The sequence below is a fragment of the Telopea speciosissima genome, chromosome 3 (genome assembly GCF_018873765.1).
Source record: "Telopea speciosissima isolate NSW1024214 ecotype Mountain lineage chromosome 3, Tspe_v1, whole genome shotgun sequence".
NCBI lineage: Eukaryota > Viridiplantae > Streptophyta > Magnoliopsida > Proteales > Proteaceae > Telopea > Telopea speciosissima.
Window position 1 is genome coordinate 11,647,123 of NC_057918.1, and position 21,589 is coordinate 11,668,711.

At 38.2% G+C, this 21,589-nt stretch overlaps 2 protein-coding genes across 2 annotated transcripts; one reads left to right on the plus strand and one right to left on the minus strand.

Moving 5' to 3' along the window:
- Positions 1-468: 468 nt before the first annotated feature.
- LOC122653475 (protein PHYTOCHROME KINASE SUBSTRATE 1-like) lies at positions 469-2,204 on the minus strand. Its single transcript, XM_043847319.1, has one exon. It carries the CDS (start codon positions 2,179-2,181, stop codon positions 631-633), a length of 1,551 nt encoding a protein of 516 aa, XP_043703254.1. The 5' UTR covers positions 2,182-2,204; the 3' UTR covers positions 469-630.
- A 2,822-nt stretch (positions 2,205-5,026) lies between these two features.
- Positions 5,027-21,352, plus strand: LOC122653474 (ATP-dependent 6-phosphofructokinase 5, chloroplastic-like). Its single transcript, XM_043847318.1, has 14 exons — positions 5,027-5,151; positions 5,546-5,890; positions 6,144-6,228; positions 10,896-10,969; positions 12,054-12,165; positions 13,672-13,767; positions 13,858-13,959; positions 14,078-14,152; positions 17,596-17,736; positions 17,880-17,996; positions 18,084-18,188; positions 18,985-19,065; positions 20,425-20,553; positions 21,135-21,352. Exons 2-14 carry the CDS (start codon positions 5,580-5,582, stop codon positions 21,300-21,302), a joined length of 1,596 nt encoding a protein of 531 aa, XP_043703253.1. The 5' UTR covers positions 5,027-5,151; positions 5,546-5,579; the 3' UTR covers positions 21,303-21,352.
- The last annotated feature ends 237 nt before the right edge of the window (positions 21,353-21,589 follow it).

Here is a 21,589-nt window from a genome sequence, read left to right on the forward strand (position 1 = left end):
TTCTTTTAAGTTTCGTTTAAAAAAAAAGGAAGAATAAGTTATTATTATTCTCCGCCTATTTATTGGAGGTTCGAATTACCCCTTCACTATTCCTCGGCAACTATCCTACCAGTTATGACCATTGATAAATGAATTCCTCCTTCACCGCGACTTAAGTAAGATTGTCTCCTTAGAATTTTGTAGAAAATATGGTAGGGATTAGGGAAAATATTGTACTTCACTTCTCTTTTCTAGGGTTAAGTTATCCTTCACCCAAGACCTATGGTGATGTGACATTATAATTGACACTGGGTTCATCATTAACTCTCATCTCCTATTGTTCATGATTCGAAAATAATCTTATTCAGTACAACCAGACCATCAAATGGAGTAGACGAAGAGATATTCTCTTTACCATGGATGTTGAGAAATTGGGTCCTTTCTTCATTTGTTTTTATGTTCATTAGTGCACTGTTAAAACCTTGAATGATCAAGAATTCCAGATCCATTGATGAACAAGCAGGTCAGATACTCTGTGTTTTGTATCAAATTCAAAACATACAAAGCTGAAGAAAGCATGAAATTAAATTATTACAATGACTAAAGACAAATTTCGTCGCAGGCCTGACCCTGAGCCATTGCAGCATGTGCTTAAGGCATGTAAAGCAAATGTGAAGCATGTGCCAATTTCGATTGGGGGAGTGACCGTGTGGTGAAAGCTCCCCAGTTTTGATTGGTAGACTCAGAATCGATGGCTTTGGTCTCGGCTTGAAACCTTGCGATTGGCACCAAAGGATCAGACAAGCCTCCACGCCTCCTTGTGTTTGGGTTTGATCCTTTCTCAGACATCTTGTATGCATCAGCTGCTACCTTCACTGCTTTGTGGTTCCTGCAACCTGATAAGATACTGGGTTTCCATTCCTTGGCTGAGGTTGAGGTTGTTCTTGTCTGGGTCATGGTGGTTTTGGTAGTGGTGGTGGTGGTGGTGGCGGCGTTGGTGGTTGTATTTGAGATCAAATTGGGAATTTTAAGAGCTGATGAAACTGACCCTCTCTCGTCATGATCCGAAACAGTTGAGAAATTTGCAGCGCTGGCGGTGACGACGCTCCAGTCGATGCTCGCTTCGCTTGGCTCGTAATATGTTGATGTCACGCAGCTTGACATGCCATCCGATGCCTGTCGAGTGAGACATCGATTAGTATTTCCTGAGAGAGACTCGATCTCGAACAAATCCGAACTCGCATCGCTCTCCATGTCTAGGTCGTCGTAGATTCGATTTCCACAATTGCCAGATGTTGCTGGGTTGTCCTTGATTTTGGAAATTCCATTCCAAGGCAACATATCCAATCCTCTCTCCTGATTCAATTTCAGGTCTCTAATTGGAGACCCAAATACATCCAGTGATTCCCTGGTCTTCTCTTCTTCTTCCTCCATTTCCACCACAGAGAAACGCAGCTTATTGAACTTTTCGCAGAGCATGTCTTCTTTGAACTGGTTTTGTTTGACTCGAATTCCAACCAGATCAATTGGAGCTTGATGGGTTTTATTGGGTTCCTTTATGATCATCTCTTTGCCATAAAACCCTCCATAATCGACATTGCTCTTGCAATTTCTCGAAATTCTACCTTCACCGACTTTTTCTTCGACATCGATCGATTTCTTATCGGCACAAGAGCAATTGCAACCGAAATTGACAAAAAATCTCTTAGATTGTAACCTGTTCTGCTTATTTGGAGATTGGTCTCTCAAGAAACTTGGCAGTAATGCACTCTGGCTGTTTCCACTCACTTCTGAACACGTACTCGGAGTGCCGTACTTGATTTTGCGTTTAACGAATTGGAGATCGGGACGCTCATCTCTCTGATGCTGCTCCTTCGCTGCAATCTTCTCGACAATTCGTGGTGTGTCATCATCCATTCCGCCATTGAAGTATCTTTCAGCACCGAATACACTGATTTCACCATCCCTCTTATTCTTTCTTCCTAAGCTTATTTGGTAATGAGACGGCGGTTCTTCTGCTCCAGCAATGGTGGGAGATGGATTCCGAGTCATCTCAGCAAGTTTCAGTATGAAAGTCTCTTCCGTGCTACTGAGGTAAGAAGAAAACGAGGCATCACGGATATGGGTATTTTCACCTGCGTATGCCAAGCTCCGGGAAAGGTTGGCATCGCAGGGTGATGTTAATGTGACTGTAGTGGCCATGGATTTGTTATTTGGAAAAGAAGATAGTTTTGAAAGAAACAGAAAAGGGAAAAAATTACAAAAGAAGCAAGAGGAGTATAGAAATTCAATTTCAGAGCTTCTGAGACCTCTGGAGAAGAGTCTAATGGAGAACAGAATACATGCCTGAATTAGATTAAAGGATATTTTGATGGGAAGAGCTTGAAACTTGAGGAAACTAGAGGACCAGGTACTGTAAGAACAGAAAATAAATGGATTCAAAAGTGGAAATTTGATCGAAGAAGCTGAGGACAAATTTTGAGTGAAGAGAGAGAGACAAGAGCCCGGATGCCTAAAGAGGCCAAGAATAGGGAGAATCAGGAGAAAGGGAAAAAGAGAGGAGAAACAGGTTCACAAGAGAACAGATGAATTTAATCTAAAAGGAGCTTTGGGAGATTCAAAAGGTGTAAATGATTCTTATGTAGAGAAGGTTTGACAGAGATGAGAGTACAGAAGCATTACTTCATCAGCTTTGAGAGATTACTTGGCTTCTTGACAAACGGTTCTCCTCTATAAGTAGAGTTCTAAACCTGTGGGGGTCCGGCGGATGGAAAATTCTAGAATTAAGATGGACAGTGGGTCCAAATGCTTGGGTTGCTTCTTCCCTCTTCTTTTCAAATCTCTCTCTTTCCCTGACCCTATTCCTTATGACCTTACCAGTATTTGATAACAACCATCATCTTTAATTGTTCCTTTCACCATCCAAATAAGATTATTTTACCAAGTGTACATGGGGTTAAAAAAAAGAAGCTACTAAACAACAACAATTCTTCAGTATATAAACAGGGAATGTGAAACAAGGCCCTATGTTCTCAAAACTAGCATTTATGATTGGAGAAACAGACTATGAAGAAAACCTCGGGGCATGTTTCTTGTGCACACGAAAAGATCATTCAGCCCCCAATGAAATAAAAAATCCGTTACAAGCCAATGCCTCTATGTGCATTTCTCATTGGCCTTCGTGCTAGTGCAGGGGCTACACGACCAAGTATGAGCATGGGATTTTATTATCTATCTAGCAATAAAATTTGGGCCTCAATTGAATTACCATGTACCAAATATTAGGGTACTTTCCTATATGGACCATGTAAGACTGAGCTTGCTTATTATTAATTTTTTTGCTACATAGTAGAGCTTTTTTAGAGGGCAAGCCTTGGTGCAATGGTAAAGTTACTCCATTGTGATTAAGTGATCATAGATTGAGTATGGAAACAACCTCTTTGCAAAGATAAGACTGTGTACATTATGACTCTTCCCATACCCTACAATGGCAGGAGTCTTGTGCACTGGGTACACCTAGTGGAGCTTTTTTCCACCTAAAATTTCAAATGAGTAAATTGATGATGCAGCAGCACCTTTAATTATTGGGGTTTTATAGAAGGCTTTAATGAGTTAGGGTGCCCGTGATGAAAGAGTTCTCCTTCACTATGGTTGAAGGAAATCTACCCCTAAAATTCAATGCATGGTACTTTACTATAAGGATATATATATTTTTTTGGTAGAATTACTATAAGGATATTTTATCCTTCCTAAAGTGGTAGAATTCATTGCCTTGACTCGTCTCTGATGATTGGGTAAATCTTATCAATTTGGGTTTTATTGTACTGTATGAAAAGCTGCAACAGCCGATCCTGGTTGCCATGTAAAATTGGTGGGCAACATGCTTGCTCCTAAAAGCTAGGTTGAGCAATATTTGGAACAAGTGTGTGCACAATTACGTATGTGCACGATCATGCACACAACCATTAAATGGAATTAAGAATGGTGCACCGTAGTCTCTCATCCTCAATCCAATGATTTTGTGCAAGTTTGTGCACCATGCATGACCGGGCACAATACCCTTCCCATATCTTGAAAGAACAAAATAAGCAATGTTACAATTTCTTAATTCACCATTTTGATTACAATGGTTTTACCCAAAACAGAAAATTTTTTATTACAATAGAATTTTTCCTTCGAAATCGTTACATGGTTGTGTGGCCCCGTCATTAACGTAGGGGCCAACAAGAAGGCAAGTAAGGGCATCAATATGGATGTGATTTTTTATTTCACATGGGTGAGATGATAATTTTGCATGCTCCTATATCTGGGCACAAGGGCCACATGACTAGACATCTTTCTTTTCCCGCAAAAAATAAAAAATAAATCCTTGCTTCATTGTTGGTTCCAACTAGGGGTGTAAATGAATAGTCAAAATCCGTTTCCGTATCCGTTTAGCACTATCCAAATCCATTCGAAAACTAAACGAATGCGGATACGGATAAGCTATAGCTATCCGAAAAGCTATATTTACATGTAAACGGATAAAATATCCGATCCGTATCTGTGTCCGTATCCATTTAGCACTATCTGAATCCGTCCGATAGCTAATCGGATGCAGATGCAGATAACACTATCAGAGCCGAATCCGATCCGTTTACAGCCCTAGTTCCACCACACCAATACGGCAATACATGTACCCCTCCTCTATATTGCCACTTTCCAATTTGGTCAAACCATGCTCCAAGAGTCCAAGTCCCATGTCGAGTATTGGGCTGTTGTTTGGCCCAACCCAACTGGCAAAAAGAAAAATTTGTATGGACACAAACCAAGCTCCGGACGGGTTAGAATTGGATAAGATTCTTGGGCCTAAAAAATGTCTAAAACTGGTTAGAAAAGAACCACCAACTCTAAGTCTGAACTCCGAAGTGGCCCCAACCGTTTATCAGATCAAAACGGGTTTCTGCTTTCTAGTTTCTACTATTTTATACTATACAGCTATGTTCAACGTGTTAAAAAGTTAAACACCCCAACGGCGCGAACGGACAAGTCACAAACCGAGAGCTTCGGAGCTCGAAAACGATCTCTGTTCGACTTCGATCAATCGCGAACGCATTTGGTCTATAGATTCTTCTTCACTGGTAAGTTCTGGTTTTCCTACCTTCATTCTTAACCAATCTTACTATCTGAAGGCGGTTTACTAATCTTTCTCTGTTTTGAATTGAAATTTTGTTTATTTATTTTTATTTTTTTCTCGGGATCTTGAGTCTCATTAGCTTTTGGAACAGGAGAAGATCCTCATTACGTTTTATCGGATCTATAATTCAAAGATACATGAAAATGATTTGCATTACATTGGATTTCTCTGCGTTATTTGATCGATAGAAATCCACAGTACAGCATCAATGGTGTTTTAATTTCCATTTTTTTTTGACATTTTAGTATGAAATAGTTGAATAATGTCATAGACAAATTTTAACTCGTCATTGGAGCTTTTAATAATTTAGGAGTTCAGCATTTTTTGTTCTTATTCTAAATTCGGTATTTTAATTCTTCCTTTACTGCAGGTTGTTCACTGACCCTCCTCTTATTGAACTGATATAGCTTTCAGCCATTTACAGATGGCCTTTGTTTCTTCTATCAATGGAGTTGCCCTTGTCAATCTGGAGAAGCGTGATTGCCTCTCAAGGGGAGATGATCCTTACTTGGGCTTTAATCGTTCACGAATTGGAAGATCCCAAAGGCATATGAAAAGGAGTCGTTGCATATTTAGGGCTGTTAGAGCTTCTGTTGTGAACCCAGGGATTGATTTTAGTGATCCGGATTGGAAAGAACATTATCAAATGGAATTTGAAAAGAGGTTCAATTTGCCGCATTTGAGGGATGTTTTTGATGCAAAGCCCATCCCAACTACATTTTCTCTTAAAAGCAGGTGAATTAGATGCTTGAATGAAATGGATATAGGTTACGATCACAAGATTTTTTTTTTTTGGGGGGGGGTGGGGGTGGTTAGTTTCTGTTTTCTTCCTAATTGGAACCGAGGGCTGCTCTTCCCTTTTGACTCAAATCCATAATGCGCACATTTGTCTGATGAATTCTGATACTGAAAATGGTTCCTGTTATTTTTCTCACTTCAGCTTCTATTCTGGTCAATATAATAATTGCTACTATTTTGCTTGTCATAGAGGTTCTCGAGTTTTGGATGGTGCCACTATGCCTGAAGATAGAAAAAATGAATATATTAATGACGATGATAGGACACTTTTAAAGGTTTGTGCCCTTGTATGTTTTATTTACTAGCTGTAGAATTCTGTTAGACCTACTCTTTTTTGTCTCATTGATGAAAATTGGCTTCATTGTGTTGCAAAGTTCACTTTATAATGTCAAAGCACTTAAGAATGATGGGGTGATTTCATTTTCACTACTATGGAGTTCTATGTGTTTTTTGTAGGTTAGGGTTTCCCTTCATATTAGGTGTAAGTGCAGCTAAGGATTCAGGCTCAAGTGACTCAATGAGGGCCATGAGGCACCAAATTCTTATTCACTTCTTGCTCAACTAACTGATAGATTCACATAAATATCTTGTTTGGGTCAAAATCAGTAAATTATGAGGGGTAAAAATGGAAAATGGGAAAACCCAATTGGACAACTCAATTAAATAGATATTAGTTATTTAAGTAATAGTTAGGTACATTATTTACTTAGTGAGCCTGTTTCCTTGCTTTTATGATGAACATCTCATTCAATGGAAGCCTTGGACAAGCAACTTCATTGCAGATGAGCTTGCCAAAGGGTGGTGACTGGTTTCTTACTATGTACTTGATGCAAGCAGGCCCAATGACCAAATCCGTGATTAAATCTGAAATAAAGGAAGCAACTGTGTTGTTAAGGGAAGAAATCAGATCGATGTATGGGGAAGGCAAAGAGATTAGATCGATCTGCTTGGGAGGAAGAAGAGACAAGACGAGAAGAGAAGAAATCAGACATAGGATACCAATCCCGTGCACTGCTCAACAACATCAAAACTCTTAAAAAAAAACTCATGTTCTTTATTCAAATCATCCTTAATTGATGGGGTTGTATTACGTATATAAAGACTTTCTCAACCAAAAAAGAAAACTCAAACCAGAACTCTATATAACTATAAAGTAGATAAACTCAAACCACCCTCCTAGACTCATAAACATACTCCTAATCAGAACTCTATCTAACTATAAAGTAAATTTTAGAAAGTCTTTGTATTACGTATATAAAGATTTTCTAAAATTCCTAAATTGACTCATAAGCATGGTATTAAATCTTGTCTCGGAGGGCCATTTCAACCTGGCCAAAATTTCCAAGATACTGAGATTTCGGCGAAATTTTGGTTTGCTGTTTTGGTGGGTTTTAGATCAAATTATGGCCTAATACTTCATGGAAACCTTGTTTTAGGCTGTATGAACATATGTAAATGTTCATATTGCAAAAATAGTCACCCAAAGTGGTGTTTTGGATTTGCACCCTTAATTGGCAGTATACGGTCGAATCCTAATGTATACTTACACATTGTCTAAGTACTAGAAGACATAATAGGTCAGTTAAACGAGTAAATCATACAAACATAGAGTCAAATCAGTCATAGAATTAAGTACATAATTTGGATGTCAATACACTTTCCTACTATAAGTGTCTAGTAATAATAATTATTGCGTCGTAAGGAACAATCCCACTCATTGTCCGATGGAGCCGACGTGCATTGTCCTCTGACTGTAGGATAAAAGAATGCCACATCATAGTCTGGGAGAAGAAACGAGTATAGTCCTCAACAGTTGCCAAGTAAATTGCACAAAACAGCACAAACAGTCGAAATGTAAGTCACCAAAGAGCTCTCGGTCAAATTGTCACAAGATATTGGTTTTTTATAGCATGGGTTTGTAACATCTGGCCAAAATTTCGGCGAGATGCTACACACAGCCAAGATTTTGACATCTCACCGAAATCTTGACTGAGATGTTGCATTTTTTTAATTCGACCTAGCATCTCGTCTCAGCCTGGCCGAAATTACCGAAATCTCGCTGAAATCTCGGCGAGATTTAGTACTATGCTCAGAGCCTCTTAAATGGACACCTAATTATTACACACTCAGTAAAGTAAATAAACTCAAACCAGAACTCTATCTGACTATTAAGTATTCTAGTCTAACTTAAATACTTAACTACTAATACCGTGTACTAACTTTATCCCCACTTTATGGGCTTATAAATTAGGCCTATTACAATGAAACCCAAAAAAAAAATAAAAGGCTCAACCTATAATATAACACCCAAAGGTCAATTTCAGCCCATTAGACTGCCAACTGCTTCTTAGGGGCCTTCTATACTTCACATAGGCATCTATATGGGATTAATGTCTTATGCAACTACATCAATTTCCCCTTGGTTCAATAAAACTCGTCCTCAAGTTTTGTAGAATGGTAGAATCTTTGACACATTATCAACAACCACTCTCCTTGACCCGACAAAACCAATGATCATACAACTATCCAACGGTATGAAATCAACGATAAGGAATCCGTTGTTAAAGTCACAATGTGGAAGCACAATTCGACTGGTTTAATCAAAAGATCAACAAGTTAATGCTCCTCCATGGATAATTTTTCAATGATAATTGAAGCTACTATATCTTTCATCGTTGGTGGTTCGTCATCTAATTCTTCCTCCCATTGTTCAATGACTAAGATCAACTAATCAACTGAAGATCCCATATGATCGCATGTGATCGACAATTGATTCTTAAATTCTTTATATTGTTGCTGAGTTTTTTCAATATTTGCTTCAGCTGTTCATAAATTCTCTTGCACAAGTTTAAGTTGGTGGCGGACAACAAACAAGAGGGTAGGATCCATGGTATTAATGGCCATATTTGGCTCTGATACGAATTAATGCAATCTGAAAATCCAGATTAAGGATCTCAAATGCAAGCAGGCCCAATGATCAAATCTATGATCAGATCTCAGATAAAGGAAGTAACTGTGTTGTTAAGGGAAGAAATCAGATCGATAGAAGGGGATGGAAAAGATATGAGATCGATCTACTAGGGAGGAAGAAGCGAGAAGAAGAAAATAAAAGAAAAGAGAAGAAATCAGGTATGGGATACGGGATACCAATCTTGTATGCATTGCTCAATAGCACCAAAACTATTAAGAAAACTCATATCCTTTACTCAAATCATCCTTAATTGATGGGGGTGTATTATATACATAAAGAACTTCGAACATTCCTAAATTGACTCATAAAAGGACTCCTAATAACTCTATTACACCCAATAAAGTAAATAAATTCACAACAAAACTCTATCCAGATATTAAGTATTCTAATGTAATTCAAACACATAACTACAAATTCCGTGTACTAACTTTATCCCCACTTTACAAGATTAGAAATTAGGCCCATTACAATGAAATGTGTTAAAGTATCGAGTAGCATTGGGAGAATCTCGATTTGACTATTCCTAGTTCTAATCGAGATTCTATAATTTGGTGTCCTTGTAATTAGATTAAGTCTCTAAGTCTTAGTTTTATTATGATTCCTACTTGTAATTGGATTTTCTGATTGTAAGTTACATCTATAAATAAATTGATGGGGCAGGAGGCTGATCAATTCGATCATAGCTTTCTCTCCTGTCCCTTTTCTCCATTCTTCTTCTCCATCTTCTCTCTACATTTTCTTGGTTCTGATTTTCTAGAGCTCTGCTTCATTATAAAATGTAAAAAAAAATAAAGGCCCCAACCTGCAATATAACTGCCCGAAGGTCAATTCAGCCCCATTGGACTGCCAACTGCTCCTTGGAGGCCTTCTAAACTTATACATAGACATCCATTCGGGATTAATGTCTACTGCAACTGCATCAGTGCTCTTCTCATAGTGAATACTGTTTGTATAGTATGTATTGTTGCCATCCACTGTTGTTGGTTCCATAATTTAAAATCTCGCAATATCTCGGTATCTTGGGCTAGTCGAAATGGACGAAATATCCAAAATATACCAAAATATGGTATTTTTTCTGCCATATTTCGGCACTCCATCTCGGTGGGTTTTGGCCATATTAAGGCCTAATACTTCATGCACACCCTTATTTAAGCTAAATAAACACATTTAAACCTTTATATTGCAAAAAAAATGAACTCAAAGTGGTGTTTTGGGTTTGCACCCTTGATTGACAGTATACGGTCACCAACCTTGATGTATAAATAGTTAAATACACATTGATTAGGTACTAAAAGACATATAAGAAATTTAAACAAAGTAATGAAACAAAAATAACTCATAACTCACAACTCATAAACTCCATAATAGTCAATAGTTCAATACTCAATAGTCAATACTCATTACTCAATAGTCAATACACAAAGTCACAAGTTCACAACTCACAAGAGTGCAAGACTCACAAGAAATATCACGAAATATCACCGAAATATCACAAAATATCACCGGAATATGAACTTTTTCCATTTTGCCTTACCATTTCGTCTCGGTACTGTCTAGATTTCCGAAATATCCCGATATATCAGCGATATTTCGCGAAATCTTGAACCATGGTTGGTTCAATGTCTTGAATAGTTAAATTTGTCTTCTCTCCAATCCATGTACTAAACCAGCCTTTTTATTTTAATTGAGTTCTTGTTTTTCTTGCTTGGACGTTGCTACTGCAAGTAGCACTATATGTTCTATTAATGGAATTGATTTTGTAATTTTGGTGCTTATTGGGAATGCCTATATGTTCTATTAATGGAATTGATTTTGTAATTTTGGTTCTTATTGGGAATGCTCGGTTCAGGAAATATCTCTTAGTTGTGTGTTTTTTCTCAGGTGACCTAAATCTAATGTCCATCATAGAAAGATATCTGTATCATGGATCAAAATATTCTATATGATATTATCAATTGTTCAATCTTTCAGGTTATAAAATATTCTTCACCGACTTCCGCTGGAGCTGAGTGCATTGATCCTAATTGCAGTTGGGTGGAGCAATGGTAGTATTTTTCCTTTTTGCTTTTCCTTTCAGATCATTCCTCCCCCCCCCCCCCTCTTTTATCATTCTGAGGCAAGCTTTAGAGGTGGGTGGCAGGTTGGGGATTAATCTGACGAGGGCTGACTTTGAACCCAAGATACAGTATCAACGCCCAAAAAGTATCATCCTAAATGTCAGTTTTCTTCTTAATGATGGTGTCTTGATCTAAATGAAAGGCATATATTATGTTTATATTACGGAAAAGGAATCCAGCTACTGCACAGCTGGAAGGGATTCTGGCTACATGGCCCATTGTTTGCCTTGTGGACTAGTAACTTGGAATTTGACTGTTGGATAGAAGGGGAACTCTCTTGATAGGCCAAATTTCAGATTTGTGGCCTATATCAACTTATGACCCACGATATATGGAGCTTTTTTTCTTTTTCAAATGGTCCCTGGATTTCAAATAGAGTTGATTGTTTCAAACAATTTCCGGAGCATTATCCTGGCACAAAAAGATGTTAGATTGTGTGGAAAATCAATCCATGATTACTGGAACATCTCCACACAGATTGTAGGCAGATTAGACACTGTCTCATGGCAAAAAAAACAAGGGAAGCTGGAAGCCCTTCCATCCAGCCTGATCCCTTCCCCTTAAATTAATTGCAGTAAGAAAATTTGTATCTTTCAGGGCCTTTTTAAATTTTTTTTGGTCTCAACTTTCCTCCCAATAATGGAAGTTTATCTAATAGCCAGAAGGAGCAAGCAAAAATGTGAACTCCCTAAAGGCGCTAGTAGGGGAGGGTGATAACAGGATAAATGTCAGCAGAAGCCACACCTAAAGTGAAAGCCCCTCAAAAAAGACCCAAAAGATGAAAGGAAGACAACATATATGGCCCCAAGTAAAAGTCAGGAAAATACAGCAACAATGCTATGTATAACATACATGAAAGGGCCAAAAAAAAAATAAAAAAACTCACAGCAGTGTGCGTTTTTGTTTTGTTTGCACTTTTGTGTCTTATCTAATTGAGTAGCATACCATCTATTAGATATCTTATGTGGAATCTTAAATCTTCCACTTGACTAACAATTTTCATATTACTTAGGGTGCATCGTGCAGGACCACGGAAGCAGATATACTTTGAACCTGAGAACGTAAAAGCTGGAATTGTCACTTGTGGGGGGCTCTGTCCTGGCCTTAATGATGTCATTAGACAGGTTGGTGAACACATAGTCATCATAATCTATAAATGGAACTGTTCATCCTGTCAAGCAAGGTTTGGCTGGTGCACCATTTGGTTGTATCCGCATGGGGGTGATGTGGCTTTTCCAACTGTGTACCCTTTGGATTGATTAATTATTGAATTTTAAGTGACACATCAACCATATGTCCACCATGCATTGAACTCGCTCCTAATGCAGAATTGGTTTTGTTTGGGTTGGTTAGTTCGATTAACTTGTGAACTAATTTTCTGGTTCAATACTAGTTTAATTGTCTAGGTTTACTGAACCTCGAATCTTATCTGATCTGTCCAGTCAGCAGTTCAGGTCGTGGAGTAGTCCTTGGCAATTTATTTTCATCTTATTATTCTATTGTAAGTAGTTGGCTGGATTAGTAATGTGACAACCTGAGCAACCAACCAGAACCTGTGAGGAAGAAGAAGATAACTCTGAGAGAGAGTCTTCAACCGACAAGAGACTAACTAATCAATTCATCTTCAACCAACAAGAGACTAATTAATTGATTACAAGATGCAACAGCAGCAGCAAATCGATTGCAAACCCTTCTTCTTCTTCTCGACTGGTTTCTTCAGTTAACAGCAACAGTAGGGAAATTGAGTCAGCAACAAATCAATTCAGAAGATTTCCATGATAGTAGCAATTAGCCAAATCAAAAAACTCAAGTATGATTCATCATACACATACATCACTCTTTAAGACTAAAGAGGAGGTATCTACCCAGATTTGGGTGGGCCCATGACAGCTTGCGTGGAGTACTTTGAATCCAAGAAGGCCGTGAGATGCAGTGGGGAAGGGTGAGATGCCTGTACCTGTGAGTGGGTGAGAGACCCCAGAGAAAGTGGGATACTCAATCCAATCCTATCCTTCTTTGTTTCTATTTCATTTGATTTCATTGTGTGATCTGCTAAAAGTTCATCAATTGTTGCCCAGTTTTTTGAAGACCAAATCAGCATTAAACTTTGTTCAAGAAGATCCTGGCTGGGGCTCAGTCCTTCTTGAATCTTGGTCCAGCCTTACATTAGATACCGATACTTTAAACCTTGGAGACTACCCTCTGTTCTTCTTCCCTTCTTCAATTTCTTCCTTCAATTTTATTGTTCAGAAATTTCCTGCAAATCTGAGAACCGATCAAAGTATTTACTGTTGCTGGACCTGAAGTTTGCAATCCTCTTGTGGACTGGTTATCACTTGTGACTGGTCTACATTACATATGCTTGCAACCATTCATTTTTCCTATTTTCTTTTGGATGGTGAAATATTCTTTTCCTTCTAAAGGAACAACTACATATTAGTGGTTAAAAATACTGATAGTGAGCTTTTAACCTGGTCAACAAATGACCTTAATTAATCCAGTCATACTTGCGGAGGCTTCTGATCTATGGACTTTTATTTTGTCTTCCTTTTTCTTTTCCCACCTCCATACACACACACACTAAAAAATTAAAAAAAAAAGGAATTCTCATACCTTTCATGCTAGTGCAGATAGTTTTTACTCTTGAGCTCTATGGGGTTAAGAAGATTATTGGGATCCCATTTGGTTATCATGGTTTCTTTGATCGGGGCTTACCTGAAATACCGGTGAGAGCTCCCACCTTGAGCCCTTGACATATTATATTTCTCATTATAATTTTGGTTCATAATCATGAAACTGTTATTTTGATATTTCAGCTTTCTCGTAATGTTGTTCAAAACATTAATCTTGCTGGTGGAAGTTTGCTGGGTGTTTCTCGTGGGGGTGGTAATATCAGTGACATTGTAGATAGCATACAGGTATAATATTTTTTTTCTAGTTAGCAGATTTTATGTTGCTGGGTAAATATTTGTATTCTCTCTTCAAATTTGCAACTAGAGTGTGTGAGTCACTACATATGCTAACTGAGTACTTTAGGCCAGAGGGATTGATATGCTTTTCATTCTCGGTGGAAATGGCACTCATGCAGGAGCAAATGCAATACACAATGAGGTACTCTAGATCTATTTGTGTTGCTGTTTCGGAATGAACACAAATACATTTTGGGCTTTTACATACATTTACTATATTTCAATGTTGTCATTTGAATCAGTATACCCCTAGTACATCTTGAGAGCTAGAAATACTAAAATAATTATTCTGTATGTTTCTATGATTTTATCTAAGACTCGCACCTTGGACCTGAATCCCATATTTATTGTTATAGGTGCAAAAGGAAAGCCGCCTTCATTTATATTTTATTTTGTTTTTGGGCAGCAATTAGGTCACCTGCGGGTGATGTAGCTAGCTCACCCGATCATTTCACATGGGGGGAGGAAGTATCTAGGGATATGTATCATGTATGAAAATACACAGGGTGAGTAGGTTTAAATACTGAAATACCCTCAGATGCTTTTTCTGCTCAGAAAATGATTAGGTGAAGCACCTGCAGGTACGGTGATAATTTTTCTTTGGTTTTGCCATCTCAATATTACATTGCTGAATATATTTATAGATGTGTTTCTGACTCTTATGTGTTTCATTGTACAGTTCTCATTCAGTTCCAAGTACCTTCTACTGAATATTGAAAAACCTGTCAAGTTTGTGTTGCAACTGTAAATCAAGCATATCTACAGGGTCAAAATGGTGCCAAACAACATTTTAATAATTTTCAATTATAATCATAGCAGAATTTCATGTTGATGCTAACTCCGGTTTTGCGACAATGAGACAGTGACCCAAATTCAACACAGCCTACAAAAGAATTTTCCGTTCCGTGCCCCAACCTATTATACTTAATTTTACCAAAAAATACCCCCGCAATCCACATTAAGGAGGATGTTAGCACTCTCAAATTTTATTTGACTGGAAAAATCTTTAGCATATTAAATTATTTCATGAGGGGGTTTTCACTTTTTTTTTTCCTCCCTCGGAAATCATAGCTGCTCCATTTTCCACCTCTTATGTCAACAACCATGGCTGCCCTATGATTTGCGGTTGGTGGTTTGGGAGTGAGAGAAACAGAGAGATATGCAGGATGAACGAAATGTCTGAAATGGAATAACTGAGATAAGCTCTGATTTTCTGCTCAGTGCCCAAATGAGATTCTCTATTTTGTGTTCTACATTGCATCCTCAAATGCTAAGCTGACTATTCTTATAGGCCTCCCTAACCTGCTTTGATGTGTCCATGGCAGCAACCAGCTCTCCCGTGAGGAACCCACCCAAGTTGATGAGCAGAACGGGGAACACATGAGAGTCAACAATGCTAACCTCCTGTTTAGAGCATGGACATATAGTGTGATTTTGTGAAGGTCGAAACTAGTCCATTTAATGTTACTCTGGTGTTGTTTGGAAGCCTATTCAGTCAACTTTTTAATGAGACCAAGATCTTATAACCAACTTATTTCGAGAATATTATGTCCAATTTACTGACAGGCGGTCAGGCTGTGAGGGGATAGATTTCTCTCTTTGGTGGGATTTCTAATTTCTGGGAAGTTGATCTCTTAGCCAGTCTGATTCAGAGCTTATCTTATATGTTGTCTTTTGTATTATTGAGGCGTTAAGCACTCATTTAGTATCTAAATTTGTAATTGGAATGAAAATAGCTATAGGTTCTAAATTTGAAGGTAAGATTAAGAATTTATTTTTTTTAACTTGTTTAGGTTTGGTTACTGAATAGATTTTGTTTTCTGGTAGGTTTTGAGCACATCTTAATGTAATTAAGCAATTGGTAGGGGAAGATGATGCAGGTTTGAAGACTTATGTTCAAAAGAAGGAGAAGAAGTCAAAGCTGTCCAAGTAGTTTAAGTGCTAGTAGTTAGTAGTTTCATACTTAGTTTACTTTTTTATGTAATAGTCATGTGACTACTTAAGTGGTCACATTACCCCTTTTATTTTAAATTTGTTTTTGTTTTTTTTAGTAGTCATGTGACCTTTTTAAGTGGTCACATGACAGAATTGGCCAGGCTAGATTAGAGTCATGTAACTACTTAAAAGTCACATGACCTTTTATTTTCTGTTGGATATGTAATAGGAATCGGCTAGGGGAATCTTTCCTTCTCCTAGGCTGAATAGGTGTTAGGCCTTTGGCCATTATAAATAAAGTAAAATGGGGGGGGGGGGGTTCACCTCTGAATTTTGAAAAATCTCTCTTTAAGTTGCTGCTGTGCAACTTGTTCTTCATTGCTGAAGATTGTCTTGTGTGTAATCAAGACTGGTGGGATTGGTGTTTGATTCAATCAACATCTTGCGGTGTGAAGCCCGGGTGGTTCTTTTGAAGCTCTACTTTCAAGTTCAAGTTCTGTTTGTTTTTTTTTCCTTCAAGGTTCTTCTTTCAAGTTAGCTGCTGTCCAAGCAATTCTGCAACAATAGTAAGTTGAACCATTACCAACCCCCAACCTTTCTTCTTCTAACCTTCCATACACCCAACCCTAGATTCCCCTTTGTTTGTTTCAATTTTCCCAATACCTAAACTCTGGCCAGACCCATCCAGCCATCAAAAAACCTCCATACTTTGATCGCGTTCTCTCCTCACCCCTTGGGAAACTCAATCCAGGTTGCAGCCCCTTTTGACCATCCTAAACTCTAGATTTCCCCAATCTCCCTCTTTACAAAACCCAAACCCTAATCCCAAAACCTGTTGCCAATTCTGATTACCCATCCTAGACTTGTTAAAGTTTAACTAGACCTTCACTGGAAGACTTCCCAACATCAACTTGACCTAACCCTACCATCAAACCCTAGACCCCATTAAACCCTAACCAAAAACACTTATTTTGACCTACTCAAACTACTTTTCAGATCAGATCCTGGTTATTTGGCTCCTTGTTTGATTATTCAAACCTAGGACTACATTAGAAGATTTTCATAGCTCTTTGCATGCCTATAAAAAGACTAGGGGACATCCAAAGCAAGTAGATGGTGATTTTGGTTACTGAATGAAATTTGGAAGCTGAGCTGTTTCTCTACTTCTACTCTTGTATGGTTGGGGCTGTCTGAGAAGCCTAGGTTTTAGTTGTAGCCGAACACTTGATGAGTACTTGGTTATAAGTACTGATAATACTTTTCTACTAGATCATGAGTCCTACTACTTTTTGCTTTTGAATTGTTCCAGTTGAGCTTTTAGTTGGAATTTAGAGTTTGGAGGTAGAAGAGTTGGACATAACCTGTGGATCAATTAGCATGTTCCACTGTATGGTAATGCAGAATGCTGACACATTCCTAATAAATGACTTTAGCTGCTGTTACTAATCCATAATTTTTTGTAATCTCCAATGTAAGCTTTCTGGTTTCACTGGCTGTCCTTTTACTTTTACGTCCTTCACAATGAATATCTCTGGACTTGAATTTTCAGATCCTTGGGGGGGGGGGGGGGCATGGGGCCTTGCCTGTGCATTATAATAGTTATAGATGTGGGTTATCGCTTGGCTCATATGAGGCTTCCTTTACATGCAGTGCCGCCGGAGAATGATGAGAGTTTCTGTTGTATGTGTCCCAAAAACAATTGACAATGACATACTCCTAATGGATAAGACATTCGGTTTTGATACTGCTGTTGAAGAAGCTCAACGAGCAATCAATTCTGCATATATTGAGGTAAGCAATGGTATTACCTTGTCTAATAGTTAGCTGCTATTTGAAAGACTGCACAAGAAACCTGAAATCTCTTCTCATATTTTGTGCTTAGATCTTGAGCTATGCTTAGATTTGTTCAAGTGATCTCTCTCTGATGCATTCAGGCACACAGTGCATATCATGGTATTGGTGTGGTAAAATTGATGGGAAGAAGCAGTGGTTTTATAGCCATGCATGCATCGCTCTCTAGTGGGCAGACTGATATCTGTTTAATTCCTGAGGTTTGTCTCTCTCTCTCTCAAGCACACACACACACACGTACTCATAACCATTACTCGGAAGGTAGTTTCTTAGTAATCCAAGTGCAGGTGCCTTTTAATCTGGAAGGACCTTTCGGTGTCTTGCGGCATTTAGAGAATCTGATAAAAACAAAAGGATCTGTGGTGATTTGTGTGGCTGAAGGGGCAGGACAAGTAAGTGAATTCTGCTATTGCGAGAAGTTGTGCTGGTATATTGGAGTGTCCATTATCAGTGGTTTTTTTGCCAGATGAAAGTATTTGTTTACTAATGATCTTATTCCTTGACTTTAGAAACCCCACATGTTTTGAAAATATAATTTATAGAATGAATTTCTTTCTGAGATGTGAATGCTTGTCCTCAACCGTTTGAAATGGTAAAAGTTAGGTTGCCCCAACTAGCAGTTACCTTCTTCCTGCCAGCGTAACTCCTAGCTTCACTGAATCCTAATAGAAGGCTAGGAACATGTCACATAGTTTGTATGAATCTTTTGTAAGGTACTGCTCAAGGCTTAAAGGCTTATTCCAAAAACTGTTCCTGATGTTGGACTTGAGTTGAGTCTTCTTATGTATATGCACGATAACCTGATCCAAACTTGATTCTATCAATAATTTGTTTGAACTTAATTTTCTTTTATATTGACAAGTAATCTGACTTTGGACAACAAAAAATACAAATTTCAATAAGTCATAACCTTGGGTTGACACTTTATGCTGCTTCTTTTCATTTGAAAGGCATTTTGCAGTTGGTTGACTTACTGCATTGACATTTAGACAATGGCTGGCTTATATAGTGACTTGAGTTGGATTTTATTTGTATATATTTGCCTAACAATGAGATAACTTAAGCAATAAGTCTTCTTATGCCTGTATAAGAATTTATGTTAAATCATTGTTGTGTTGCTAGTTGATATTATGAGTCTGAACTAAATTTTCACATCAATTGTAATGAGTACATCTAATTTCAATCCAGGATTTGCTAGAAAAGTCAAATGCCACAGATGCATCTGGGAATGCGGTACTTCAAGATATTGGGGTCCATATCCAACAGCAGGTAAGGTTGCTTCATTGTCTAACACTTTTGGGTGCAGCACGAATAACACAAAAGCAACAGCTTATTTTTGTTTGGGTTGTTGCCTTTTGAAAACAATTTATTTCAACAGAGAAAAAGTGATTACCCTTTTTCATGAGTTAGGAAATGCAAACAAGTAAAACAAGAAATATGCTGATTACCTCACTAACTTTGCTTTTCCTAATGGATAGATTTTCTGCAAGAGTTGCATGCGTTTGCTGTAAAATATTTTACGGGATTTGTTGAAACCAATATAAAATTGTATAAGGTTTAGAAAAGGGGAAATTATTTTACTGAAATGCAATATAAAAGTTGGAAAGCACCCATTTCAATTTTCGGGATGTTGTTTTTCAAAATAATGGGCTGTGCCTCTTTCATTTTCCATTTTCTTTTTATTTTCCTTCTTTCATTTGTCATTTTCCATTTTCCATTTCTCATCTCATTTCTCATCCCTCTTTTCACGTCTCTTCATTTCTCAATTCATTTCCCATCCCTCCTCTTTTTTTTTAGACCTCAGTTTTCCATAAAAAATTTGTTTGGATCCATGTGGCTGACCCCATTAAGTTGGGATAAGGCTGAGTTTGTTGTTGTTGCTGTTGTTGTTTTTCAAAATAATGATGGTATTGTGATCATTGGTACTCTTGACGCCCATGGAGGATTCCACCCTCCCCACATCATACAGCTGGATTTGTTTCCTCAATCATGTTCAAATGTACTTCTTGGTCATGGCCAATGGAAAAAAAATCCAAATGGTAGGAACACATAAACCATAGTTGAGGCGGTTTTCTGGGATCTAGGCGACCAGCCGCAGAATTGTCTAGGCACCTAGGTCCCAAAATCTGTTGGTAAAAGGGGGGAGGGGGGAATAGAGAAGTAGGGGAAATTATTGGAGGGGAAGAAGACTCTGATGGCGCTACTTGCCTGAATGTATGAAAATGGATTGAAAAGACATTTTGTGATTTTATAAGAGAAGACAGACATCAATTTTATGGGAAAAAGATCTCTACTTGGTGGTGTTTCCTATGCCCTCTCACTGGGCACCATGAGATGACGCCTCTGCCCCGTAGATACCCAGGCGTGCCCACCCATTGGCCCAGATGCTTGTGTAGAGACCATGCCACCAAGTAGAGATCTCTTTCCCTAATTTTATATATAAAACCCCTAAAAGTTACATCTTAAAAGATTAAAGCCCCATATTTTACCTCTAACCCCTCATGTAAAATTGTTTTCCTGATGTTAAATTAGAATTCATAGTGGTCTTAGATTATCACAACTTCCTAGAGTTTGACTGTGTTTAAAAAAATTTGCTTGTAGTGACAATCTTGCCAATGTTTATGACAGATCAAAATGCACTTTAAAGCAATAGGAGTTCCAGCTGATGTTAAATACATTGATCCCACCTATATGATTCGAGCATGTCGTGCGAATGCTTCTGATGCTATCCTCTGCACTGTTCTTGGACAGAATGCGGTAAGACTTATTTTGTTCCTTTAATCTTCTTCCATTTGTAGGAATCTCTTATTAAAAGAGTAGGGGACCCCCAATGTCACATTTGTTACATGGCTTTAATCAATGTGTGTGTAAAGAAACAATGCCTGGGATGGAGGATGGGCTTGTTGGGAGGGGGGAAACAAGGGGTGGGGGGAGAAGGCATCATTTGCTGAAGACACAGGGCTATACCTGTGCCCTGTAGAAATCCTTCTGCATGAAAAGGAAGAAGGCATCATTTCCCTTAATGTTATCATGTTCCATTAGCAGTAGACTGACATATCAGACACTAAATATCTTTCTATTTCGGCAAAATTTCTGAAGGTTTTAGTTTTCCTGTTCCTTTCCATCTCTTAATAGCGAAGCAAAAATTATCTTGTAAGATGGCTATCTCCAAGCCCAGCTACTGGGCATTACACACTGATATAGGTCTATACACATGCACATTTCTATTTTTATACATGCTTTATAATTAGTTTATATATATTTGAATGTGGGTACTTGTGCATATTAACATATTCTTGAGATTTACAAGCTCTATGATTATCACCCAATCCTTGCAGGTGCATGGTGCATTTGCAGGGTACAGTGACATCACAATTGGGATATGCAACACCCACTACGTCTACCTTCCCATTCCTGAAGTCATTACATCACCAAGGTGTGTGGACCCCAACAGTCGGATGTGGCACCGATGTCTGACTTCCACTGGCCAACCAGATTTTCTTTGATCACTCCGTGCTTTCATCTGCAGTGAAGCAATGCTGAACACACTTCGATAAGGTTTAGTGCAATGATTCAGGGTCCAAATGAAGGCCTTAAATCAATAGGAAGAACTCTGCTCAGTTGGTTGGGCCCTGCTTAAGCGTGAGAGCCAATGAGGAGACGCATAGGGGCATCGACTAGGAGATTTTTTATTTTGTAGTGGAATGAGGCAGTCATGGAGAGCTGTGTTTGGGCACAGGCTGTACGTGATCAGGCATCTTTATTTTTTCCTATAAAATAACTTTCTAAACTC